The 27,496-nt window shown below is 42.4% G+C and overlaps 1 protein-coding gene across 5 annotated transcripts; it reads right to left on the minus strand.

Moving 5' to 3' along the window:
* Window positions 1–12,262: 12,262 nt before the first annotated feature.
* Window positions 12,263–27,190, minus strand: HACD1 (3-hydroxyacyl-CoA dehydratase 1). Of its 5 annotated transcripts, none has more exons than XM_090047229.1 (9): window positions 26,746–27,088; window positions 22,926–23,043; window positions 21,374–21,392; window positions 21,203–21,285; window positions 20,483–20,507; window positions 19,169–19,272; window positions 18,186–18,307; window positions 15,565–15,743; window positions 12,263–12,468 (listed from the first exon to the last, which is right to left on the minus strand). In XM_090047229.1, the coding sequence occupies exons 1-9, from the start codon at window positions 26,871–26,873 to the stop codon at window positions 12,386–12,388; spliced, it is 861 nt and encodes a 286-aa protein (XP_089903355.1). In that variant the 5' UTR covers window positions 26,874–27,088; the 3' UTR covers window positions 12,263–12,385. The 5 variants fall into 5 exon arrangements, 4 of the variants coding, with proteins under 4 accessions (XP_089903355.1, XP_089903354.1, XP_089903357.1 ...); XM_090047228.1 differs by having other exon boundaries at window positions 21,203–21,291; window positions 26,746–27,081; XR_016442326.1 differs by lacking the exon at window positions 12,263–12,468 and adding an exon at window positions 17,214–17,307 and having other exon boundaries at window positions 15,603–15,743; window positions 21,203–21,291; window positions 26,746–27,190.
* Window positions 27,191–27,496: the final 306 nt, after the last annotated feature.

The raw sequence follows: 27,496 nt of genomic DNA on the forward strand, positions 1-27,496 counted from the left end.
TGCCTTGGGCAGGGCCCCAGGCCTTGACGGACTTCATGGAATTTTACAAAGCCTTCTGGCCCCTCCTTGGTCCCAGCCTGCTCCATGTCTTCCATGAGAGCCTCGCCAACGGGACCTTGCTGACCAGCTGCCAATGGGCAGTGCTCACCTTGCTGCCAGAGAAGAGGGACCTCGGCTGCCTTAAGAACTGGTGGCCCATCTCTCTTCTGTGTGCCGACTATAAGATCTTGGTGAAGGTGCTGGCGAACCATCTCTGCACCATCATGGCCTCTGTCACTGGGCCCGAGCAGAGCTACCGTGTCCCGGGCAGGACCATGCAGGACAACCTCTTTCTGCTGCGTGACCTGCTCAAGGCTGTGGAGCTGTTTGCCTGGACATCAGCTTGGTCTCCCTGGACCAGGAGAAGGCCTTCAATCACATCGACCACCGGTACCTGCTTGGCACCCTCAAGGCTTTTGGCTTCAGGCCTGTAACAGGGGGCCTGCTTGGGGCCGATCCAACCGTGGCCTGCCCACCTGTTACTGGGCTAACTGCCTCACTATCAGTGGCCCTTCACACTGGGCCCCAGAATCCTCCTGATTGAACCCCAACCTAGAATCCTCTCATCAGGCGGCCTCTTCAGCCATCATACTGGGCAGCAGAGCTTCCTGAGCTGTTTCCCCTTCTGGTGTGATCTCCCCACTGGGACCTACGGCTATGAGCCCTGGCCCACATCCAGGCCAGTCGGGACCCCAGGCCCTCAGCTCTTGGGCGTCCCTTGCAGTGGCCTCTGGCCCTTCGATCCTTCCAGTCTTGGCCTCAGCATGAGCCACTCAGGGAAAACTCAGACAGGCCTGAGTCTATGGCCCTTTTTCTCTCTCCAAGGGTCCACACTCTGGGCCCTCCAAACAAAGGGGTAACCCACCCCGTCATGGGGGCTAGGGGTTAAGGTGCCCCGACGCACCTTTCACTGGGGTGGTAACTGGTCTGGCATTTCCTGTGGGCTCTCGTGCCACTGGGAGCCCCACCAGGCCACCCACTCCCAGGAAGGTGCAGTTTTATGTCATACCCAGGACCAGGAGCCTCCTATCCCTCCCCTACAGCTCCTCTCTTGTCTCCAGATGATATCAGCAGCCCTCTGGCCAGGCGAGGTTGTTGCCTGGCCTCCAGCAGCAGAACGGGCAGTCCTGAATCTAAAATGGCTGCTCTCATTAGACTCCTGGTGGCTGCCAGCTCGAGGCCCTTAAAATGGCAGGCACACACAGTGCCCTGCCACAGGGCCTTTTTTCATCATGGCACTCTGGGTCCTGTACCACGAAAGCCTCCAGCCTGCTCAAGGTGAATGACATGCTGTGCTCCCCGTTCCCGGTGCGTCGTGGCATACGCCAGAGCTGCCCCCTTTCGGGCATGCTGTATGCCCTGACCATCAAACCGCTGCTGCACGCTCTGTGACATCACTTGACCAGCTTAGCCCTGCCACAAGCACTGGGCCCAACTGCTGGCCCCCGATCCAGCTGACAGCATACGCAGATGATATGACAGTCTTTCTGGGCAGCCAGAAGGAGGTGCAGGCCCTGGTGGACTGCCAACACACCTACGAGCTTGCTGCATTGGCCCACATCAACTGGGGCAAGAGTAACACACTCCTGCTCAGGACATGGGCCAGCATGGGGCAAGAGTGACACACTCCTGCTCGGGACATGGGCCAGCAAACCACCTCCAGACCTGCTGGGGGGCCTCGCCTGGCACTGGGAGGGCCTCAAAGCCTTGGGAGTGTTCCTGGAGTTGCCAGCCTTTGCAGCCTGCAACTGGCAGGATCTGACAGAGGGAGTGGAGGCCTGCCTGCAGTGCTGGCACTTGCCCGCCCTCTCCTACCATGGCCAGGTCCTCATCACCAACAACTGGGCGGCAGCGAACCTGTGGCACCACTGCACTGTGCTGGACCCTCCACCAGAGCTACTTGAGAGACTGCAGTGGCTTCTAGTGGACTTACTCTGGGATGGATGCCACTGGCTCCCACAAACTGCCCTCTACCTGCCCACCACCGAGGGGGGCTAGGGCCGGATCGACCTGGCCAGCAGGGTGGCTGCCTACTGCCTGCAAGCCCTCCAGCGGCTCCTGTATGCTGAGAGCCACCTCCCATGGCGGCAGCTGGCATGCCGGTTCCTGCACCAAGTGGGGGGCCTTGTTTTTGACCAGGAGCGCTTTATGCTGGACCTCACTTTCCTGAATGGGGCAGTCCTTCCTCCATTCTACCACAGCATGGTGTGGGCCTGGCAGGCTACCTTCCATCTCTGTCCTCAAGCTAGGTGCCTGAGTTTCCTGAAACTGCTTCAGGAGCCCCTGGTCCACAACCCGGCCCTGCAGCATGTTGTGCCAAGTCTGGGCTCCTCCAGCCTCGTGGCTGCTCTCATTGAGGCGCACACCACCCGCCTGGGGCAATTCCTTGACCCTGCTCAGTCGGGCTGTCTGTCAGCCGAAGCCCTGGCTGTCCAGGTGGCACTGCACTCTGTCCGCACTGTGGGCCAGCTTCTGCGGGCCAATAGGGCCGCCCTCCCGACGGAAGCAGTGACTGCCCTAGAAGGCTACCTCCAGGCTCACCAGGCCCTCCCCACCATGGATGCTGTGGCTGATGCCTTCTTACCACTGCCGGTCATCCCAGCCCAACACACTGCTTAGGCTCCCTGTGCCCCCCAGCAGCAATACTGCAATACTGCCTCTTTGGCACACTGCCCCAGGAAGGACTGTACACATGACTGTACACATGGGTGGTGCTGGCCAACTGCCCCAACATTGTGTGGTGGCGGCACCTGGCGTGGCCTGGGAACCCAGCATGGTGCACACTGTACAAGGTGCCCACCGTCATGAAGACCGGTGACCTCCAGTGGAGATTGGTGCATGGCATCATGGCCACGGCACCTTTGTGCGTTGCCTGGATCTGGTGGCCTCAGCTGGCTGCCCCTTCTGCCCAGGGTTGCTGGAAGAGGATGTTTTCCATACCTTCCTCGACTGCCCCCATTGAAGCCGCTCTTTGCTGGCCTTGGGGCACTACTTCGGGCACTGGGCTGGGACTTCTCAGAGGACACCTACATCTACTCCTTCCCACACTGGGTGGCTGAGCAGGCTGCAGCCAGCCTGGCCAACTTCCTGGTGGGCCAGGCCAAGATGGCCACCCTGAAGAGCTGGCAAAACCGGCTCACCAGGACCAGGATGGACGATGCCCTGCAGCTCTTCCATCTGCTGGTGCAGGCACACCTCTCACTTGAATTCAAGCATGCAGTCCTCTAGCGGATGGTGTCAACCTTTGAGGAATGCTGGGACATCGAGGAGGCACTGTGCTGAGTTGTGGGGAGACGCCTCCTCCTTTTGCCTTGTGACTTCCCCAGCTGCTCAAGGTGCAGAAGCGCATCCAGTGAGCTGAGACCTTGGGCTTTATCCAGACAGGCTGACCCCTGATGTCCTGAAGCCCCCTGGGCGTCCCCACTGGCAGGAACTGTACATATGTAAATACTTCTTTTGTTCTTTGTGTGTTTTTGTTTTTTTGTCTAGAGTGTGCGGGCAGGCCATGCAGGCCATGACCCCAGGCCTTGTCCTCCAGATCCTTGGACCAACCTTCACTTGATCTCTACTGGCCCCCACTTGTCACCGTCCCCAGAATAAATGTCTCTTAAAAGTCAAAAGTCTTTCTTTCTTTCTTTGTAAAAGTTAAATTATGTGATTAAAGTATTTGTTTAATATTTAAGTTAACTTAAGTTATTAACATTTTTTTAATATAATGCAGTCTTCTGTGTGCTTGCTGGAACTGAGGAAAACAAAGAGGATTGGAAGATGAGCAGGAAAATAGTGGGGAGCAGTGGAATTAAATAACAGTGGCTGAGGCTGGTTGGCCAGCAGGAGTTTGGGGGGAAAAAACTTAGGGGTCCAGGTGGAAAGAGGCTGAGGCTGGCTTGGCCAGCTTGCTTGCTTTGATAAGCAGCAGGCAGCACTGTGGGGGTGGGTGGGGGATAGTGGCACTGTTGGGGGGAACACAGGGGCGAGGGTGCCCACAACTCCGGGTAGGAGCAAGCAGGGGAAAAAAGTTTGGGGTCTGGATGGAATTCAGCTGAGGCTGATTAGGACAGCTGGAAGCAGGGGGTGTGTGAAAGCTTGGAACATGATTTTTTTTGGAAATCTCATTTTTCATTAATCTAAAATAAGCAATAAAATAATCAGTAAAAGTTTGCAATATTAGCAAACAGGCATGTGGTTGAATCAGTGCAGGAGAAATTAGATGAACTTCCTTGGATTTCCATGGATTTACAAGTGAACCCAAGTGGCACCTGGTGGTGTAATAGTTGCAAAGCAGGGAAAATCACATTTTCAGGCATAAGTCAGATCCATGTTACAAATTTAAAATGATAAAAATAACCCTCATGGAAGAAATTTAGGAGCTAAAAATAAAACATGTTGGAGGTGTTTTAAATTGCCACAACCTGTCCTCTCTAAAACCAATAAAATCAGCTGATAACGTGGATACACATGTGATTTAGCTAGCTTAATGACAATTTTTGTCGCTTGGACACAGGAAAAGTGTAATGTGGTAACAGGATAGGTGTAATGTGGACAAGCGCCCATACAGTGTCCAGGAAATGTGTTATTCTGTGAGTCTCTGGGTGAGGTCAGCAGGAACTTTTGGATGGTAGAACAGAAACAGGCCAGTCACAAAGGCAGAGCAAATTATTATGTTTGTAATGTAAATAACTGTATACAAGTTTCTGTAAATAATAAAGAGTAGTGTCTACATTTCAAACCTTACTACATGGTACCAGAAGTGGAAGGCACAGAGTGCTGGAAGACCCATTGAAAGAGTTATAGAGCAGCTATAGAACCAGTGAGACTGCAAGTAACCTCTCCAAAGCCCTTGAGAATCAAGGAGAATGCTGATAATGCCTGAAAACAGTTTACACAACAATTTGAGTTGTATATGAAAGCCACAAGATCAGACAAAATAGAGGAAGAGCAGAAGATTGGTCTGCTCTTAACACTTGCAGGCAATGATGTGTTGGATATGAATAGTGAATAATAAGAAAACTTTGCAGAAATAATGAAAATGTTTGATCATTGTGTTCCTAGACAATGTTTCTTATGGGAGATAGATATTATTCGGGATGAGAACACAACAGGAAAAGGAAATACTATAAGAATTTGTCACAGACCTAAAACTAGAAAGTAAGTCTTGCAAATATGAAAAGCTCACAGACTTCCTCTTTAAAGATGATACCATCCTGGGATGTTATAATAAAAAGAGTCTGAAAGTATTTGTTCAATACTGGTGGACTGGGTGTGGCTTTAAGGGTTGATGAGGAGCCACAGAGGTGCCTGAGGGGCACATGAAGTTTTGAGCCATGCCAGGGGCCAAGGCTCAAAACACAGACAGACAGAACCCAGGAGGATCAAAGCCTAAGTCAGAAAAGTCAATAGGGATGGCTTGAAGCCAGGAGGCCTAGGGCCAGAGACTGAAAGGGACGAAAACCGGTGCCAGGGGCCCATAGCTTAAGAGACAGGTGCTGGAGCCAATAAACTGAGGTCTGGGGCAGTGGGCCTAGGCTAAGGGGCCTAGCTAGAGGAAAGGGCCTGGAAGTCAGGAAGGCCAAGGCCCCAACAAAGACATGGAAGCCTGATGAGGCCTGATATTGTACTGGGGGCAAGACGCCCCACTGAAGTGATAACTAGTAACATCTGAGGCATGGGCATGGCTGTAGGGACAGAAGAAGACCACAAATAGCACTTAAGGCAACCAGTGCCCTGGAGCACAGATGGCGCCAGGACAAGAACTAGCTGGGCCCAGAAGGGACCTGCTGACTACAGAATAGAAAGGGCTCACTCTAGGACCCTGGGGCACCCTTCCTTTTCATAAACAAATAATTCCACCGAGACATGGCAGGTGAGAAGAAAAGAGGGGTATCTAAGGAGTCAGAGTGGGGCAGGAACCATGTGGACATCAGGGGTGTCACAGCCACACCAGGACTGATCCTGTCACAATCCCATGCTTACAAATACAATTTGAACTTTCAAATAAATTTTTTAACTAATCTCTAACTGCAGCCAATTTGTCTACCTGAGATCCTAACCTTTGCAAAACTTTATTCTCTAGTCTACCTCACTTACTCTAGTATTACTAGGTGAAAGTGGGCGCATCTACATGTGGCGCTATGTTACTGTAGCAGCATGCTACAGTGATGTATTGTTAATGGGCAAAAACCATGATGCCACAGCTATGTCACTGTAGCAATGCACTCCCTCATTATAACACACTGCTATGGGAACATAGCAGCTAAAAATAACCATGTGTGGCCAGCACAGAGCAGTACGGGCTGTTACTGCACTGTCATTTAGTACTTCCAAAAGGTAGTACTTCCAAAAGTACTTCCTTTTGGAAGTACTAAATGATGGTGCAAGTAACAATGGCGCCATACAACCATGTGTAGATGTGCCCAATGTGCCAAAGGAAAGTTGAGAATCCAAATCATCAAAAATGAATGTTTCTTTTGTATTGTAGATTTTTGTTAATGAGTTCATAATAGCATCTGAATGTTAATCAGCACTTAAGTAAACTACTTTGAAGAACACAATAGAAGGAGAGCAGCTGCAATGAATAGGCATGATGTTGCCGTATTTATGTTGTTGATAAAGGGAGGTATGTTCTTGTCATCACAGAAAATCTTGCATGTTTTCCCTTGAGAAATATGCATTGCAGCTTATTCATTAAGGTGAAGTTAGGTCACATGTAATGTAATTTAATGAAAATTAGTAGAAGCAGCATGTTGCACAAGTTCTCTATGGATAATTAATGTTGAACTGAACTATTTATGGTAGTAAGGTATACCTGTGTTAGCATATTAATACTTTGAAAGAAATCTAAGGCCAAGAAGCCCTAAATCAGTAATGCAACAGATTGCAGGACCCATGGAAGGAGATCTCTCCAGCTGGTCTCTATGCCTGGGACAGAGTCTATTTTAGACAATCCCTTAAGCTGATAGAGCCCTTACTTAAAACCCTGTGTAATAAATGGGAGAATGAGCTGTCAGCTCTTTTTCGTAATGACTTGTAATGACCACCTTGGGCCATTAGAGATGAGAATTCCATTTCTCAGTCACGTTATTTTATGTGAGCTTTGCTCTGATCTCAGGATGTGAACTTTAGGCACAGGCTGAAATGTTAAATGGCATCTCTCATGTTGTGTGTTCTAGAACAGTGCTTCCAGTCAGAGCAGCAACAGTAAAAATTCTAACTACTCTCAGGTTGCAGCTTGGCAAATGTATGAAAAATGTTATATGACATGGTTGCCTATGTTAGTAGAGGACTGAACTTGATGGATTGCAGAAGTCCAGGGCCAATGTTCCTGTGTGCATAAGATCTCCTCACAAATAGATGTTACTGGTTCAGAACCAATATTAGCACCATTAATAAAGCTGTATGATGAAAGAGTTGAAATTCATAAGACCAGTTTAATAGATGCAATATAAAGATGCTCGTAAGCATTGTTGCTCACAGGCGTAAGCATATAGTCCTAGCATTTTATAATAAAGATGCTCAAAACAGCATAAAACATTTGTGAATACTACAGCAGGGATTACAAAATGGACAATATACCAAAATCAGATAGGAAACAAATAGCACCCCAAAAATAGTACTTGCTTTTTATATATTACTTGTATATGCCAGGGAATAAATTAGTTATCTATTTCATTATGTTATAAATATGAAATTGTGCTCATTTTGAACTAAAAATATATATGGTAAAGTCCTGGCTTTGTTAAAATTAATAGTTTCATCAATGACTTTGGCTGAGTCAGGATTTCAAAATTCTTACTTGACAACAGAAGATATTAAGAAAGAGCAGACTGATTTTTTTTTTCCAATTTCAACTAAAGATTTCAAGAGTAAAAAAACAACAGAATCATAGGAAAGTAGGGCTACAAGGGTCCTCATGAGTTCATCAAGTCCAGCCCTCTGCTCAAGGTAGGATCATCCCTGATTAAACCACCTGAGCCAAGTATCGGTCTAACCTCCTCTTGAAAATTACCAAGAATGGAGATGCTACAACTTCCTTACGTACCCTGTTCCAGTGCTTGACTGCACTTATAATCAAACAATTCTTCCCAATCTCCAAACTATACTTCTCACACTGAAGCCTGAGGCCACCACGTAGTATGAATTTTTGCATATTAGTTATTATGCTTAAATGATAATAGTATTGAGTTGATAAACCTATGATTGTATTAGCTTTATTTTTGTCTTTTATGAAGAACTAAAACTTCATTTTATGCTTGTTCCCTGCTTGACATGAGTAAATGAACTGTGTGCCCTGTGTACATGAGTGTGTGTGTGAGAGGGTGAATGGTGAAAGAATAGTAACTATTTGCATGAAAACAGAAGATTTAAATGAATGCATAAGCAACAAGGCACCAATGTATGAGCTACCAGACAAGAAACTAATTAAGTTAATTAATGGTTGGCTGAAGAACTTGTCTGTGATCAGGTGCAAAGAAGATAGTGAGAAGAAGGAATTTTCCATATCCTGCCATTTGAATTACACAATGCTTCAAAGGCAGAGATACCAGCTATACAATGCTTCAAGACTGAAATACCAACTCTGAGATACCAACTTTACTGGAATAACCTCAAGTTGAGATAACCAGATGGATAAAAAACAACCTCTAATTAAAAACTGAGCATGGAAAAACCCCAATGCTGAACAAAGACTTGAGATCCCTATAGAAGTAAGATGCAGACAAGCCATGATGGGGAATCCATTCTCTGCAACCTCCAGTAGCACAGGCACATCTGTTCACCCCCACTCCCATCACCCTCAATGAGCCTGGACTAGCCATCCAGTGCTAAGATTGAGTAACTTCTGCTGGTAACTATAACATCTTACTGGAGTGGTTTTGTCTGTATGTCTGTCTATGTCTATTTGTATGTGTGCTTGAGTATGTCTGTTTGTATGACTGGTGTGTCCAAGCTTATGTATCTGCTTCATGTAATCAATAAACGTGGCATTTTGCCTTATCCCCCTTTATAAGGTCTCACTCTTGATTTGAGCAATTGGCAATTTAAAGTAACAACCACTCCTAGTCCTGTCCCCTACAGCCAGAGAAAAGCCCATCTCCAACCTCTTTGTAAAGTTCTTCAGATATTTGAAGATTATTATCAAATACAAGAAAACATACAAAATATTTTTATAGGATGCCATCACCCATACTAGTCTTCACCAAAGTCTCCCTACTCTGTGAATCAGTAAATTCAGATCCAAGTAGTCATTTTCAGCATGAATTCACAGTTTATTGAAATGCAGTTCAGTAAGATTTTACTGCTATTGTAAATCACTTTATGGCTTTTCTTGTTTGTGTATTATGATTATTCAGGACTAAGCACATTGTTGTTTTTATGCAAACTAGAAATCATGATTGCAATACATGGCATTGTATTAATTTGTGTTGCATTACAAAAGAGTATCAAAATGCTTACAGCAGTTATATGTACCTTGCATGATATCCTCAAACTGAACACAATACAAATACAACATAAATAATACAGTGGTTGAGGTCAGCCCTTCAACTTGTACTCATAGGAATAGTCTCCTTGGGACAAGTGTTGCAGGAGCAGGCCTTTGGAATATTTAATACATTTCAAACAAATTGATAGTCATAGGCTTCAGTGAGCTGACACCACAATGAGAAGAGACTAAACTATCATTAAACAAAACCTGATCTTATTCTTTCATATTCCATAAAATATTTTTACTTACTAATTAAAAAATACGTAGTTAAAAGCTGCCCAGATCCTCCATATGGAACAATATGCAAACTGAGATGTTTATATGAACAACTGCATCCATTGCTTAAAATATGAAAAAAACCACTTAACAGATAAAACCTTTAGCCCGAACAGGTATTGCATGTGTAAATATTTTGTGAATCAAGACTGTAAGTATGATGTATATTTAATACATTAAACAATTTTAGTTTCATAAGAATTAAACAAGTATTTTAATAACTTAACTTAGAGCACCTTGAATTAATATGTTGCCTAAAAAATATACTAGGATTTCATGTCACATCCACTGTACGCCAGTCATTTAAAAGGAAGGTAGTTCACATGTAATAGATAAATATGACAAGCCTAAGGCATAACATTGGAAACTTGTGCTGGGGATGTAATAAATGTCTTCATTCACACGTTAGATGTACAAGGAAGATGTTTCCAGTCTTTTTAAAAGTACAAGTATGTTATCAAAGCATCATAGAAGTTAAAAATGGAGACCACCTTTGAGGTTGCAGGTTGAACTAGGCAACCTAAACATCTTCTAGTATCCAATCAAATCTAGCTTTAAATGTCCTGTGGAACGGAGCTGTCATGACTTGCCTTGTAGTGTTACTTTATAGCCTGATTGAGTTGATGGTCAAAACCTGACCCGATTCTCACTCTGTATGTTCTTTTTCTTATTCCATATGGCTCCGTTACATCTGCATCTCTCATTACAATAATTCCTCCTCCTCAAATAGTTCTCACAGAACCAAGCTATGCATATTTAAAGCTGTTAAGTCAATCCTTCTTATTTCTTATGCCTGAGTATTAAATATATTTGTGTTGCTGGTATCTGCTCCACCCAAAAATCCTCTGCACTTTGCTTGTGAGGCATGCAGAACTTAGAAGAATATTCTAGGTGGCATTTTAGCAGTCACCCAGTTCCCTGTTGTTAGATGTGACACTTCTGCAAATACACCTAACCTTGAACTTGTCTTTTTTTGGGTGCCATATCAGTTGTGAATAAGCATCTAATTTGCTGTCGGCTTAATCTTCTTCCAATATTTTTGCTTTCCAAATTTCTCCATCTTATTGAATATCTAAATTTCTTTATTTATAACAACTTGCTTTCCCCAAGTCCCTCTACACACCTTCCACGTTGAATCTTGTTTTAAACTTCTGACCACATTTTGAACATATATAGACTTTTTTGTATTATCTTTATGTCCATGATGGTGTTCACCCCCTTTCATACGATCCATGATCATCATTAATGTGCTGTTCAAACCTTTTTTTAGCTTATTAAAGATGTTAAACAGGACCAGATCCAAAACTGTTCACTGATTATATTATGAAGAGGTAACAATTTATTGAAGGAGCAATTATAATTGCATAATGGGATGATTCAAAATGTAATTTACACATCAAGTATTTTTAAAAAAATGATAACTTCTATTTTTATCCCATTTGATTAATCAAAATAAATAAAGGATTTTGTCATCACTAGTTTTTGTATGTAGGTCCACATTTACTTCCCTTTTTTTATTCTAAACCTAGAATACAGAACAGACTTATAAGCAGTTTCAGTTCACAGAACAGAACAAACCAAAATACAAATAAAACCCCCAATATAGGCCCTTTAATGGGCAAAATGTAGGTACATCTATATTACTCCTCCATATCATTTTCCTTTTTGCCCAATAAATACCATCTACTATTTTTAATTATCTTTGACAACTGCATAATAAAAGTATGCAGCCCTATATTTGCATGGGCACCAAATGGTTGACTGCTTTAAAATTATCCTATGATTCTTCAAAGATAAAAACTTAATATTAAAAGACTGCAGCCCTGGCTCCACAACTGAATTTGGTAACAAAGGCAACTGCACACATGCAGAATCCAACTTTAGGATCAGGCCTACTGAAAGGTCTGATTGTAATATGCATACTGATGCTCTACAGCAGTTTGGCAATTATTACAGGATAGTTAAAAAAAAGTACTAATGTGAGAAAGGGTGGCAGAATTAGATGCTTAGTAATTATATCTCAGTTTAGGTTTAAACTGACTACTTTTAGCAGTGTTTTCTCATAAGACTTACAATACACTAAATTAGCATTTGTGAATATTGGCAAAAATGAGGTCATTTTCATTTTTAAAATAATAAAGGATACAATTTCACCTATCCTATGCAAGCCATCTATCCTATGAAAAAAACAAAACCTGATTTATGAATGATCTGTTTCCTAAAATTCTCAACAATATAGCTCAAACCTTTTTTATTCCAACTGACTACAAAAAGTTTCTTAATAGAAAGCAATTTAGCAAATATTCAATATGCTGACTATTTATTAATGTCCTTATATAAAAAATAAGGAAGAAAATAGTTTGTCTGAAGACATGAAGAGACGAAACGATACAAAAGGTGAAACCAAGGACGAAACACACAGTCTGAAGATATATTAATTTTTACAAAATAATACAATCCATGGTATTTCGTGCACAGCTATTTATTCTTGTTCCATGATTTAAAGTGTGGACTCAAAAAGATCACATGAAGTTTTTTGTTTTTAATCCTTGATATTCTTTAAAAAGCACCGTAGTTAAAAAGGTTGGTTTAATCGTCCTTTTCTATAATCACTTCTCCATGAAGCACCTTTCTTCTCTGTCGCAACATATGCAAGTACAGTTGTGGAAACACTAAATCAAAAAAGAAAAGAATACAAATTAGGAAGGTGGGGAGGAAATAACAAATCACATGACAAAGAAATATATTTCTAACTGTAGAAAATTACACTGAGAAGTTTATGGGACACAACCCTACAGCCAGGTATAGCACATAATAGCAGGTTGCTTATGGCAAATTATCACCAACTACAGATATGTTAGGATGCATGTGTGTCTCTATGTGGACCTCCCTATCCTTTGTGGAAATGAATTATTTTTTCAGCAGCGTGTATGGCCCTGTGGAGAGCTCCATGTGTTTCAGGATTTGGGCCAAGGAAGGCCTATATAGGTCAGCGCTGAGACCAAAATGCAAAATTATTCCCTTTTGGCCCTACAGGAATGATTGCGGTACTCTCTCATTTTTACAGCCCTTTGAGGTTCTCTGCGGCATTTATCACTGCAGTCTGAGAACTTCACAAACATTAATGAATAATCGTCACAACATCCATGTCAGGCAAACTGATTTTATATTACTATTCCTGTTTTACCAAAGGGAACCAAGAAATTCAGCATAGAAAGATTAAGGCCAACTGTGACGTAAGTGCCTATGAATTTTTCAGAGCGTCTTTTCTTTTACTATCAAAGGGCTGTGCTGGTACCACCTGGTTTGCCAGCTCTGCGTGCTACACCCTTAATGGATGTAATGTAGCTGCCCATAATACTTTCTGCACACCAATAAGGAATCCTGAAACGGAGATCTTACTGACATATGCACACAGCCACACACTACATCAATTCTAAGGTGTAGCATGTGTGGAGTAGGCATGCTATGTCTCATTATAGTGCTCCTTAGAGTAGCTGTGTGACCAGATAGATCTACCCTTCATGGCTGGTTTTTTATGTTCAATGGACAACTCTTCACTTTAGTTGCAGTTATGAATGTTCCTTATTTCTGTATATCAAGCTGTTGGTTTCTCAGGTAGCACCAAGAAAATGAGATGACATCTACAAAAAAGCCAGGTTTAGTGACCTGCCCGGCATCATATATGAACTCTATGGCAAAGGCAGGAAACAAATCCCATTCTCTAGGATACCATCCAAGTACTTTAAGCTCAAGATAATCTTTCCTTTTCTTGAAGTGCCCCGTCTCAGTTACTACCCACTTTCCAACTTTTGCAATAGACTAAAGCAAGTTTCAGGACACGTTTATATGGCCTTTTTCATGACCCTGGGTCTGCTGCAGACATAAGAGGCTTGGAACAACTGGGTGGGGCTTATTTTATCTGCAGCAGAGCTGGGATCAGGAAAAATCCTTGTAGACTTGCCCTGAAAGACGCCGGATTCCTTTACTACACAACCCTGATTCATTAAGGACAGTCCACCCAAAGGCATGAGGGAAAAATAACATGCAGTTAAAGACTATGGGGGAAATTTTTAAAAAACATCAGTGATTAATAAGCCTATTATCAAGGGCTTTTTGAAAAAAACAACCCACTGCATTATACAAATTATATATCAAAGGGACCAATTTTCTGACTATAATGTTTTTTAATGCAACTCATTTTTGCAGTTTCTTCATTTTTAAGTAAACAGACCCCCCTGTGCCTGAAATCCCATCCTGGAATCACACTAACCCCTACATGAGGAGTCAGCATGAGGCAAGGCCCAGACTTCTGTCACTTGAGCTAATGGTGCAATTGATAGCAGTAATAGCCTCTTATCCTCTGCAGACTAGTCACTAAGAAAAACTGCAGCATGTAGGAACATAGCAATCAGCATCCTGGATCAGACCCAAGTTCTCTCTGATAGTGGCTCGTATGAATTACATTCAGAAGAAGGTTCAAGAGCCCTTCAGTGGTCAGATGTGAGATAATCTGTGCCCTGCCTACAGTCTGATCCTCACCTTTAATAGTTAAAGACTGTCTTGAACTCTAAAGGATGAGGCTTAATCCTTTCCACATTTGTTGTTATAATCTATTACAATACCTCTAATTATTCTCTACAAATATCTAATTTATGCAATCTATTTTTGAATCTTGTTAATTTCTTGGCCTCATTAACTTCCTATGGAAGTCAGCCCCACAGTTTAATTGCATGTTGTGGAAAGGAATATTTTTCTTTATCAATTTTGAGCTTGCTATCATTTAATTCTTTGAATGCCCCCTTGTTCTTATATTGTGAAACAGGGAGAGTAGAAGCTCTCTATTTATCTTTTCTATAACAGTCATTTTTATATCTGTTTATCTTGTCCTTTGTTCATTCCATTTCTAAAATAAATAATCTCAGCCTTTTCAGCTACTTTTCCTGTGAGAATTTGCCAAATTCCTACACAAGAGGCTACTACAGAAGTTAAGAACTCACAGGGTGAGAGGTAAAGGCCTTCTGGAAACTTACATAAACTGTGTCAATTCTCCTTTAACAACAAATTTTCCCAACACATTCAAAGGAGCCCAGGATTAGTGAGCCAATTTGCCTTTGCCAAATTCCTTAGTACAATTCTGTTACATCATGATCCTCTAAGTATTTAGTTATTCTGCTTTTAATTTTGATTTTAACCAATTTGCCTGCTACAAACTAAGGTCAACTTTCAAGTCTTCACTCTAAAACAGGGGTTTTCAACCTTTTTTAGTTTTCCTGGCAGCCAGACACTGAGCCAGGGGGGAGCGGGTAGCACATAACCAGACACAAAGCAGGGAGGTGGAGATGGTGCATGGGCAGGCAGGAACGGAGAACCACCACCTCCCAGAAGCAGGGCTGGGGCAGGGCAGGGAAGTTCACTGGGCTGGTGTGTGGAGGTGGCGGACACTGCATGCAAGCTTCCCACACTGCAGAAGGGCGCTGCTGCCCTCACCTCGTCCCAGTCCTGCTCCTGGGAGGCGGCAGCGCTCCGTCCTCACCTGCCTGCACGTACCCCCTAGGACTGGTCTGTGTACCCTCAGGTGATCGGATTGTTTTTATTATGTGGGCAAAAATACGTTTTTCCTTAACTTTGTTGGGAAAAAATTATACAATTTTCATTAAAAGTTTCCAAATCTGTTCAGCCTGAGGCAGACACTAGTACAGAAAATTTCATCTGGTCTCTGCCTAAAATTCACTACTGAGTTAACAATATTATTGCATAATACTTACATGGTATATAGGAGAGCATGATAATAATAAGGAAGTAGTAGTAGTCAAAAGAGACATTATACTTGTTGGGAAGTCTCAGTGAAAACATGCCTGTTTTCTTCACAAATGGTAGTGCAGCATAAATAGTTAGCAGTTCACCAGCAACTCCAACAGGATACAAGATGATAAAAAAATTGTATCTACAGGAAAAAAAAAAAGAATTCTTGCAAGAAGTACTGGAAGATTAAAATTTCTTCTTGCAAATATTAGTGGCACAGCACTGAACAAGAGTAGTTTCCTGCACCAAAAAAACATGTGCCAGGCAGATATTCAGCTGGTACAAATCAGCACAAGTTTACTTGATCCGAGCAGCACTACAACAATATAACCCTCACCTTTAGTCTAGAAAACTGTCAAATGTCCTGAAGTTATTCTAATGTTAAGGTTGAACATTCAAAATTGTAGAACAGATTTGTAAGGTCTAATAATCTTTTGATTGATTTTTGCAGCCTGCTCTTTTTGCTGTTATCTAGTCTGAGAGCAGGCTTGGATTAACAGTAAGTATGAATACATATCTTTGCCACAACCCATGCATGTCCTATTCCTGTTACAGATACACTGAAGTTAAGGAAATCTTTAAAAACCTCAGCAGCTTGTTCCTTCCTTTGCCATATGGGGAATGTAAACAAGTACTGTATCTACCATTAACATAAATGAAAAAATATCTGAGTGCAAACATTCCATTTGGGAAATCAATTCATAAATAAATAATAAAATAAAGGCATCCTGTTAAAGTTAGTAACTACATTAAATAACATTTAGCACATACATATTAGAAAAGAAAAACTGAATCCGCAGTATTTTGAAGAGTTACCATGCAAGATAAGGTGCAATCATTCATAAAGTACTGGTTTCTTAAGTTTACCCTGCATAAAGCAATGCAACATGCTTCACAAGGTCTGAAGAAATGGAGAATGTGCATTCCATGACCAAAACAGAGGAGTTATAAAATGGCAGCAACTGAACCTGAAACCCTCTTAGGAACCTCTGGACTTGAGGAGCTCATAGGTCAGCTGGAACAGATTAAGTTAGAAACCAACACAGAGCTTGTCTGTATGTAAAATAGAAACAAACTCACCATAAGGAGTTTTGAACTAAAGCTTAGGTAGATCTAATATGGACAAAGTGTTTGTAATAAAAAAGAAAGTTAGTGATCCCAAAGCATTGACACTTTATTATGGTGTGTGTGTGTATGTTAGTAGATATGTATATGGATTGAAAAGGAAAAAAAGGAACAAGTTCACCAATGGCAAACTAAGGTTCAGCTCCACATAAGGCAGAGAATTTGTGCTCACAAATCCCAATGTCAGGTCTTGGAGAAATAAGTGCAAAAGAGCAAATTTTCAAATATGTTATAGTGCAGTATATTTCACTCATAGATAGAGTGCTGTGGTCAGAATGACTCATTTTCCTACTGCCTTATAACCTGTAGGTTTTTTTCCTCCCATTTAAGATGTCTTAGGTTGGTACTACTAAGAGTTTCTGATAGTTTGATGTTTTTCATATGTTTCTATATTTTAGCTTTAATAAATATTCAGTTAATGATAGAAGATCTTTAACTGATTATTTTTTAAGTTCACCATTTAGTGTTTAAACATGCCAAAACCTACCACATACGGTATGAGCAGAAAGATAATGTATTATAATGGACATAAATATCAGCCACATCAAAGAAGTGCATTAGAAGCATCAGAACTGTGTTGTCTACAAAACAAAAATAGAGCAAAATAAACAAAACACCCTTTTGAACAAATGAATGCAAAATAATCTGCCTTCACAATATGAGTCTGTTTTGACTGTATCTTTCAAACAATAACTATGCAATTAATCTAATTACGTTTCATGATGAATGCCCAACTTAAGTAATCTACTTTGGATATAGCAATGCATCTCAAGTTTTATCATCTCACGCTATGCCTGTTCTGTAAAGAACGCATTCTAATTTTGACTAAATTAATCAAATTGTCAATTAAGGCTTCTGCAAATCTCCAATAAAATTATAATTTGATTAAAGAGTAAGGGTAATAACATAGTGCTGAGAGCCCATAACATCCTGTAATTCAATAGGTCCCAGTCCTGCAAAGTCTCATGCACATGCTTAATTTTATGTACAGCAAGTACTCGGATTGTAGCCAACACTCACAGTACACATGGATGAACCTCCATGACTTGGGCTACTAAAGGCAACAATAGGATTTTCTTCATTACTAAATAGACTTAAATGACATATTTGTTTTCTATGATTTTTAAAGATCATTTACTGTTGTATTCAAAATGCAACTTAAACTTAATTAAAATAAAAAATGATCCCAAACGCACAGGAAAAGAGGTCAGAGTAAATGGAAATAGTTACTGAACCATAAAACATAAAAATCAAAGCACAAATCACATTCAACCATCTGAAGAAAAAAACTCTTTTACATTTTAAACCAAATCACAATATTCCTAAATATGTAAAGCAACCAACAACATTCTACGGACATAGCCAAAGCTCACAAATCTGTTCTCCTGTGTGTTAGCTCAGCATGCATGAAATTAACATGCACAGAACTATGAGGAACTAAACTGCAAGACATCTCCACCTGGCCCATTTAATGAAGTATGGCAAATGGTTGAGCAGGCTGAATGTGTAGAAGGAATATCGAGTAATCTCTGTCACAGTCCAAACGACCAGAAAAAGAATAACGCTCTCCTCATTCTGGATCTGCAGAAGTATAAAGAACCAACATTTTCTTCACCTTTAGATTTCTTTTCTATGCAATTTGTAATAGACTTTTGCTTAAGACATCTGGAATATAATTTACATTTTAAAGAGAAGAAAACTAGTGTAAAATTATTTTAAAATCATCACCAAACTAAATTTTAAATTATATTCACCAACATCCTGGAAACTAGATAATATGTAAAGGGTGACTTCAACAATTTTAAATATATCAAAATATTTCCATTTATCTAGTGCATGCTTTCTTTTCCTTATCCTACATCTGCCCCTTCAATTTTTTCTCCCTCTCCTTTTTATTATTATTATTATTATTGGTCTATTTGTTTGCATTTATTCTCAAAAAATGATATACAATGTTTTCTTTCCATTTTTAAAATTGGACTAGTCTGGCTTTACATCTCAATACCCACTGGCTTCTTGCCTGGCCTCTTATTTTTGCCTAGGCCGTAGTCTGTTGTGGCTTTCTCTTCCTTCTTTCATGCAAATCTTTCTCATATACTAGACAATTCCATTTTGTTTCATGGAATTCCTAGGTAACAAAGTGAAACCTTGAAGGAGGAGATCAGGGTGATCTCCTTGTTGCTTTCTGGTAGCGACAAAATGATAAGGCAACTAGAAGTTGGATCAAAGGCTGAGAAGTAGTGGGAAGAACAGGAGCTGTAGCTGTATCTACTGATTTGCAGTGTTATAGATTAAAATTCTGAGTCATTAAACTGCCTCATCAGTAGGTAGTGTATCTACCTGCTGCTCTAGAACATTAGAGCCTTTTCATTTTAATTAAAACAAACAAAAAAGTCCCCAACTCTTTAAAGAAGGTGGAGGGGGATCTATTATAAATACTACCTTCTGAGAAGAAGAATTACACGCAAGTAATTTTCCTTTCTTTAAAGGGGAAGGAATTTTGTAATAGACTTCCATGCCTGAAGGCTGAAAAGCTCCAGGGATGTCTGTGAAATAAAATAAAGTAACACAAATGTTGTTAAAAACACAGAAAAGGGAAACATTGTTTACAACAAATTGCAAGAAGGTGACAAAGGTTTATAGCTTTTCAAAGATGTTGAACACTCATAACCAGAGCCGACTATGGGTGTGCAGGGCCCAGGGCATATCAGCGTGTGCAGGGGACGTGGGGGTGACGAGTGGCTGGAGCGCAGAGTGAGAGGGGGTGGCAAGAGGCTGGGCAGATGGGTGGCACCCTCAGGGCCTGTACGTCATTGTCCACAGGGCCCCACAAAATGTGGGGCCTGGGGTGGTCGCCCTGATTTGTCCCTCCTCTTCCCCGCAAGGGACAGCTCTGCTTGTAACTCTGTCTGAAGTCAAGGAGAGATGCAAATGTTCATCATCTCAGAAAATCAGGCCCTAAATGTGCAAGACTGAAAAAAGATTTTTTTTTTGTAAATGAGACGATTATGTTACATCTCACAACAGCCACAAAAGTGAAAAAACAACAAACCAAAGTACAAAGACATTGAATATATACAGAATGGAGGAGAAGAAAAGAATTAAATTGCTTTCAACCTGAAGCAGATAGATAGGCCTGCTCTGATAGCCCATATCTGGATTCATGTTACAAAACTAAATCCAAGTGAAAATGCTTTGAATTGGGTATGTAGAGAATTCCATGTGGTTGCCTTACAAATCTGCCAGTCAAGTACTAAGGCCTGAAGCTGGTTATCATCACTGATATGTCTCTAGTCACCTCAACATGACCCTGAACATTAAAGCAGGCTAAGAAAAAACAGTGAGAAATGCACTCAGACAAACATTAAGATATGATTTCCTTGGACACAGTTTGACTTACTGGAAATGAGAGAAAAAGAGAACTGAATGGATACTCTTAAAGTTTAATAAATTTCAAATAAAAGCAGAATGAATGACAAGAAACAGAGATGTGCCCTACTTGGATATACTCAGTGTAAACAGTGAACTACTAACTGTTGGGGATTAGGACATTTGTTTTTCTTTTTTGTTCTAGAAGTAAAACACTTAGGAAACTGAGGCAGTTACTGGCTAGTACACCTCTGCAGCAGACAGGCATGTGCCACCTGCTGGTGAGACAGTTTAATGGCTCAGGACTTTGAGCTAGGAAAGTTCTGACTCGAGTCACACACATAGGAGCACAGACCCACATCTGGGGATTCGTTACTCAATACTTACATTTAGAACATAGGAATTTCAAGCCCTGCAAAAAAAACACAACTCAGAGAAACTAGACTGTAAGTCCTAATATACTGTTTGTAAATCCTCAACTCATTTCTCCTGTAGCTAACAAACCAATGGGACCTATGCTATCACCTAAAGTCAAACAAATAAATATAACCTGTAGGGCCCAGTGGAGAAATCATATTTTTTCTATTTTTTTTAAGTCTCAGTAGCATACTGTGTACAATGTATATATAATTTTAATATTGTATTAATGCAATAGTCTTGAGAAGGGATTTATATAAACTGTAGATACATTCAGTCCATTCAACATATGCTAATCATTTCCACTCAGTCCATTCAACATATGCTAATTTTAATTTCCTCTTCAAAGTGGAATGGATGACAGAATGGTACATTTGGTGATGAACAGAAGAGCTCTAGTCTTTGATCGTGTTTGACAGACGGACCAAATCTGGCACCAATCCAATCCAACTCAAATGCCTCTGGAGAGGCACAACTATTTTCAAGCCCCAGTTCCCTGTGTATAAGGAAAATTATATACAAACCATAGGCTCCATCCTAACAATTCAGAAATGCATGACAGCTGCCTGCTAGAAGAACTTACCAGACCTTATTACTTGTGAAATAATTCCTCCCACTAAAACAAGCACTGTATGTATAAAGAAGCCTTTCCTGTAAAGAGAAAAAAAAACAGTTCACTGATAAACATACCTGTTTTATGCTATGTGTAATAAACCACACCATGAAGATTCTTGAACTCACTTGGACCCCAGTCACAAGCACAGAGGTGCGAACTATTCCTTAAAAAGAGAAATATGTCATCTCTGTCCCATAATTCACTGTTTCCAGCAGTCATGTGAGATAATAAAACAAAAGACTCACCAACTGCACAGTGGACTACCTGCAAATAAAAATAAGTACATGTTAAAAATTCCTGATCCAAGACTAGTTTACTATTTGCAAATACAGGCATCACTGTTGTTAACATAAATCTAAGCTTGGTTAAAGTTAATACCTTAGGGCTCATTCCTAAGAAGAGCTAAGTTCCCTGAATTTTTGTATTCGCTTCTCATACAATCAAGCCTTTGATTTGTGTTAAAACTAAATCAGGAGTAACTTATTTGTTGTACTTTCATATAATAAATGCACTTTCATATAACAAGGCTCCTTTTCATATACTTACAGTTTATTCTTCAATTTCAGCAGAATTACTCCTCAGTTTCACACACAATATCTTATCCTGGTCAGAATTTATGAGAGATCCAAATCCAATGGCTCCTACTGTTACACACTACAGCAGAGCAAGAACTAGCCCACTGCCATTTATCCGTTTTATCCAATGACCATTAAATGCAAAATGCCGAAACACTGTCTAGGGCGAGAGCAGCCACCAGAATCCAGGGCCCTACTCTTCCAGGCCCATTGTCATTTCACTGAGCCATACTCCCTCTGTGTTGCTGTGCTTCTAGCTTCATGTATCTTCCACTCATAGCTGCCCAATGGGCCAAATTGAAGAGAAGGGCTAGAGAGTGACCTATGCCACGTCTGAGCAATGCCAAGGCAAATGCCTTAACCAGCAGATTGAAAGGTGGGAGGCTCCTACTCCTCTTCTCTTTAGGACTTGTACAGTCCAATGCCTTTTCAGGCTGGAAGAAGATCTAAACTCTATATAAGTAGTTTAAAATGCCACCTATGCAGCTAAGTTAGCTCTGTAAATGCCACTTATCATCTAAAGATGAAGTGGAATTTGGGCCAAACCGTTTTGGATAAATAAATCTCTTTATTAATTTTAAAAGATTGTTCCATCAGCCATATATATAAAACAGATTCACTTACAATTTTTCTGTCTTGCAAATAGAATGCCTTTATAATTAGAAAATATATACCAGAGAGTGCCCACTGGCCCTCAAATGAGTCCAAGGAGCCAGTGGACACTGCCCAGTGAAACCCTGTATAAAGACGTGAACAGCCAAGGGACAGAAAAGTGTCCCTGCAGTCGTTGGGTATCCTCCTATCCAGAGCCTCCTTCCTGGTGAGACAGACCACTAGCTTGGCTAGTGCCAAGAGGAGGTTGACCAGGTGGTCCTGGCACTTTATGGGCTGACCCAGTATTGCACTTCTTATGTTCTTACACCTTTCACTAGTTTTGAGGGGGTTCAAGTAGAATTATTAGAAATACAAAATATTATCACATGAAAAACAAGAAAGTCTTGTGCATTTTTTAAACAAACATAAGAAATAGTATCCTAGGCAAATACTTTACTAACCTATAAAGTAGAAAATATGTATCAATTCACTTTTGCCAAAAAATCCTTAAAATAAGGTTAAAAAAACTGGAAATTCTGATCCAACTTTTCAGTTTTAAATGCAGGTTAATGGTATTTTTTCCTACAGTAAAATCAGGTCAAGCAAGCAGTAGCATTTAAAAATTTACCTCAAGTAAAGCAAATGTCTGGAAAAATTTAAGTGTCTTTTGAATGCTTCTATATAAGCCTTTGTGTGTTCCTTTCTGCATATAAAACCGTGCCATGGCAATAGCCAATACCAACCACCTAGTAAAAGAGAGAGAAAATGATACATGCGCACTTCTTCAAAAATAATTTTAAATTTCTAATTTTTTTTCTTACTTCTATCATTTTGGGGTCTCTCATTACATGAAACTGGAAACAATGATTGAAAATAAGTACTGATTTCTTCAAACGTTCTGAAAGATAAACACTATGATCTACATTTTGAAGGTTGCACCTCACTCCTGCCAGAAACTTTGTGAAAGTAGGTCCTTTACAATGGGATTGTGCATATAGTGCTATTTGCAAAATCAGTGTGTTAGATCCTCGGGTCAAGTTTTTCAAAATGACTGAATGTAGAATCCCAATGACAGATTGAGACTACTGATTTTTAATTGCCTAGCCTTCATAGATTTAACATTTAAAATTGGCATTCCATTATGAGCACTCCTTCCAATAAACACAAAGAACAATTAGAAAAAAATGTACAACCAACCATATAAACAATTCAGTATTTTTAATTTCCTATTTCCTCTTCTGAATCACATCTCAGTGAGAATTCTCTAATCCTGGTAACCTACACGGAGTCATGGCAATCATGTAATTTCTGGGGCTGTAGCAGCTCTGTAGTCTCTTGATGGTTCCACCTTAGGATAGTGGCTGAGTTTCTGATATACCTGGAGTAGGGTACTTTGCATAGAGTTTGAGTGATTAGTTTGGATTCAGTGGCCTCCTGCTGCCCACCCCAAGCTGTCCTTCTGTTATGCATTGGGGATGTGGAGTCTCTGCCTTTCTATTTATTCTGTATCTGTGAGCCCTATGTAGCCTAAGTGCCAAGATTTCAAAACGATGGAGTAAAAAAGTGAATGTCAATTCCTTTCTGAGAAATAAATACAAATTGCCACTTTAAAACATCTACTGATATAATTTGGGTTTTGAAATGGGTAGTGTAAAATCAGAGTGCATTTTTTTTAGAGTGCAAAGTTTGAAGTGGACTCCTGCCAATTTGAAATCAGTGAAGTACTTGAACTTCATCAATACACGACTTCTTCAGGGTTAGGTTGTCTCAGACTCTAAATTGTTTTTTACTGTATAGCAGGCTGTGTAATAAGAGAAAGGTTGCAAAGGATTTGCAGGAGGACGACAGCATGGCTGGTGACAGCAAAACCTTCACAGAAGCAAATCATGTTAGATCTGAACTAAACAAGTTATTCTGCTTAAACATATTACATAAAAAAGCATTTCCATAGATCAATAATTTGACCTTCAGTGCAGGTGGTCTCTTGTACAGCATATAGTAATCAGTCTGTTTTCACTAAATATCAGACAATTAATCAGTATATAAAGGAAAACAGTCTATGTGATAAATGGCCATGGAAAAGATTTTCAGATGGGACTTAATCAGTAGGAATTGGGTATGTAATTGTCATTTTTTACTCTGAATGTTCCTCCAATGCTTTTTTACAAGCAGGAAAGATAAAATGTAACCCTGTATAAAAAAGGGTTAGTATGATTATTGATAAACCAGAGTGTCTATAATTTAATTATCACAAGGTACCGCCCTGTCAACTGAACACATTTGGCCATACCGGCCTTATGTGTATGTTGTATGTGTATTTCATTTTATCTTTCTTTTTATCCTGTATCTGTTAGAAAAGACTGCAAAATAATTTCTTTTCTCTTCATTTTCCCTCTATACAGGAGAATTAAAGGAGCCCAATTCTGTAAGTATTAGGGACTTGTTACGTAGTAATTTTAGGCAGCTTCTGGAGCCCTTAACGCCTGGATTGGCTGCACATTAACACCTTCTAAGTGGTTTAAGGAACATATTATTCAGTTTAACAATTACACCACTCCAGGGCAAATTTATCTTTAATCTACCTAATTTTGCTCCTGTTCCATTACAGTGTGCGGTCACTCTTCACAGCTATTCTGCCCAAATTGAAGTCCTCCAGCATCTCAGCAGCCCCTTCTGAGTCAGGACAAGCAGGGATACTGGGGCACAGTGGGGTAGGCACAGCACCTGGCATCCCAGGCACATTGGGCAGAACGAGCATAGCAGCCCCAAAGCACCTGATGGCTACAGTGTTCCTGCCACCATGCAAACCAACTCGGCTCCTGCCAGGCAGAGGCAAGCCAGTCCAGGCAACAGCAGCAGCTAGCCATTGCTTGAACTGGCTCACTGTTCCTGCCAGGCAGAGCAAGCCAATATAAGCAGCTGGGGGGGGACAACAACAGCCCCTCCTGCCACTGCTCAAAGGGACTTGCTCTGACCAGTGGGAGCAGAGCTGGTGTGTGCAGCTCTGGGAGACGCTGCAGCAGCCAGGTGCTAAAGGGGTACTGTGCTCTCTGCCTGGCAGAAGCAGTGAGCTGGTCTTGCCCCCAGCTCCTGCCCCTGCCCACCGAACCTATTGACAAGTCACAGTTGTGCAGGTGAAGGATAGTCAGAGATGGTTTTTCACGTTAACCTACGGCTGCTCCACTAAGCAGAACAACACTAAGCCGGTGAACGTTTGTGTGGCTTTTAGCGCAAGGTGGAAGAAGGTCCTTAGTTATCCTCAACTACTTTCTACTTTGAAGAGAGACAGAGAGAACTCAGCATGTGACAGAATTAAAATGGTTTAAGGACCCTTCAATATTTACGGCTGGAGCCCAGCACCTAGGAGTAAATCCACAACAAAGCAAGGGCTGAGGAATTCAGTTATCAAACATACAGGCCCTGTCACGTTATCTACATTATGCAATTCATCATTAAACTGCACCATAAATGTAGGCTGACCCCCACATGCAAAGTAATTATCAGGCAATGAACCAGTGAATTGTGCAACAAATTTAGACCAGTCGCCCATGGAAAGTAATTACCATGTGACAAAAATGTCCATCCAGCTACACAAAAAGAACAAACCAACTATAAAGTTAGTGCTTGAAAAGGTGGAACAACTTGATAGCCAGTTTCGAGCCAGCTTTCATTTCATGTGGCAGGGCCCATACATTGCCAGGCAGCAAAGATTATAGCAAGTCAACACAGTAAATCAGATGCTGCTGTGCAAGTGAGGATCCAAAGCTGCGCACACTGACTTGAACAGTTAGGGAAGTGGTTCAGAGCCTTATCTAGTTCTAGCCTTATTAAGGAGAGAAATAACCATCACCCAGGTCTGACTTTCTGCATACCAAAAGCAAGTCCCCCACATTTCTCTGCATCAAGCCTATCTATAGGGCAGGGGTCGGCAGTGTTTTTGGCCAGTGCCAAAAACTCCCCAACCTTGACCCACGCGGAGGCTGGCGGGCCGGAGGCAGACGGCGGGGAGCCGCGAGGGGCCCGCAGGCCCGGGGATGGCCGGCCCGAGGTGTGCGCGCAGTCGCTGCCCCGGAGCCGGTTCTGCACCCCGTCTGCAGCTGCTCAGACCCCGGGCTGCGACGTGCTCGGCACCCGGCCTCGCGTGTATGTGGGCTGCAGGCTGCCGACCCCTGCTATCAGGTCTGCTCGAGTGGCATCATCTCTTTCCCTTAAAAAAAAAACAAAAACCGCACAGCAGCTTTGCACGTGCGGGGCGGCGCGGCGCGGGGCCCCCCATGCCCGTGGCGCAGCGGGCGGAGGAGCGCCCCTGCCCCGCATTCCCGGCCCGGGCTATACTTAACCTCCCGCCGGCCGCGCCTTGCCGCCCGGCCGCTGCACCGTATTAGGGCATGGCGGGCAGGCGAGGCCCCCTGGTGCGGGGGAGGCCGCGCGCGGGGCGCCCCGCTCACCCCGCCGTCATGGCGATGTTGTAGAAGGCGAGCCAGGCCGTGGCCAGGGCGCCCAGGCTCCGCTTCTTGCCGTTCTCCCTCTCCTCCGGCGAGCCGCTGCCGCCTCCGTCCTCCTCGCTGGCCGCCATAGCTTCCCCGAGCCGGCGGCGCGGCGGGCGGGCGCGGCACGCAGGGAGCGGGAGGAGGGGCGCGGGCCCGGGGCTGAGGCGGCGCTGACAGCTGGAGCCGGGCTTCGGCCGGCGGCCCCGGCCACCTGCTCCGCCCCCGCCCCAGCCACAGGACACCCCCGCGCCCGGCGCTCGCGGTCTGGGGCTCCCGCACACGGACAGCTCCTCCCGTATTGGCACTGAAATCAGCTTTCAGCCTCCTTCGGAGGAGCCTTCCCCAGGCCACCAGGCATCAGCCCAGGCTCTATGAGAAACCAAGGGCCTTAGTCCCACACAGTCTCTCAGCCCCTACAAAGACAACAGTGCGCCACTGGTGAGCAGGAGATGCACGGGGGGTGGAGGCAAGTACCGGCACAATTTGATGCCCGCTTCACCCAGAATTTAAAACCAGCCGCCTGGCAGTGGCAGCAGTCTGGGATGGAGGACACTTGGCTGTAGTTTCTGAGGGCATCCGAATCCCAAGACCTCCGGGCTTGGGCCTGCATGCAGGAAGCCTGCCAATGGGTTTGGGAGTATCTGAAGTTCCAGGGTGAGAATGTGGACATGCTCCCCTGTGCCACATACTGCATGTATTCAGGGGTAAA

The sequence above is a fragment of the Crocodylus siamensis genome, chromosome 5 (genome assembly GCF_052110815.1).
Source record: "Crocodylus siamensis isolate JL-2025a chromosome 5, ASM5211081v1, whole genome shotgun sequence".
Taxonomy (NCBI): domain Eukaryota; kingdom Metazoa; phylum Chordata; order Crocodylia; family Crocodylidae; genus Crocodylus; species Crocodylus siamensis.

Bases quoted from the DNA above. Each gene is read 5' to 3' on its own strand.
- HACD1 (XM_090047228.1), bottom strand. From the start codon at position 26,873: ATGGCGGCCAGCGAGGAGGACGGAGGCGGCAGCGGCTCGCCGGAGGAG. The intron at 19,273-20,482 runs GTAAGTATTGAG...TTTATTTCACAG, and splicing joins GAAATTCCTATGTTCTAAAT to ACATCCCTGGAGCTTTTCAG. The intron at 12,469-15,564 runs GTAAGTATTATG...TTTTTGATTTAG, and splicing joins CATGCTCTCCTATATACCAT to TGTTTCCACAACTGTACTTG.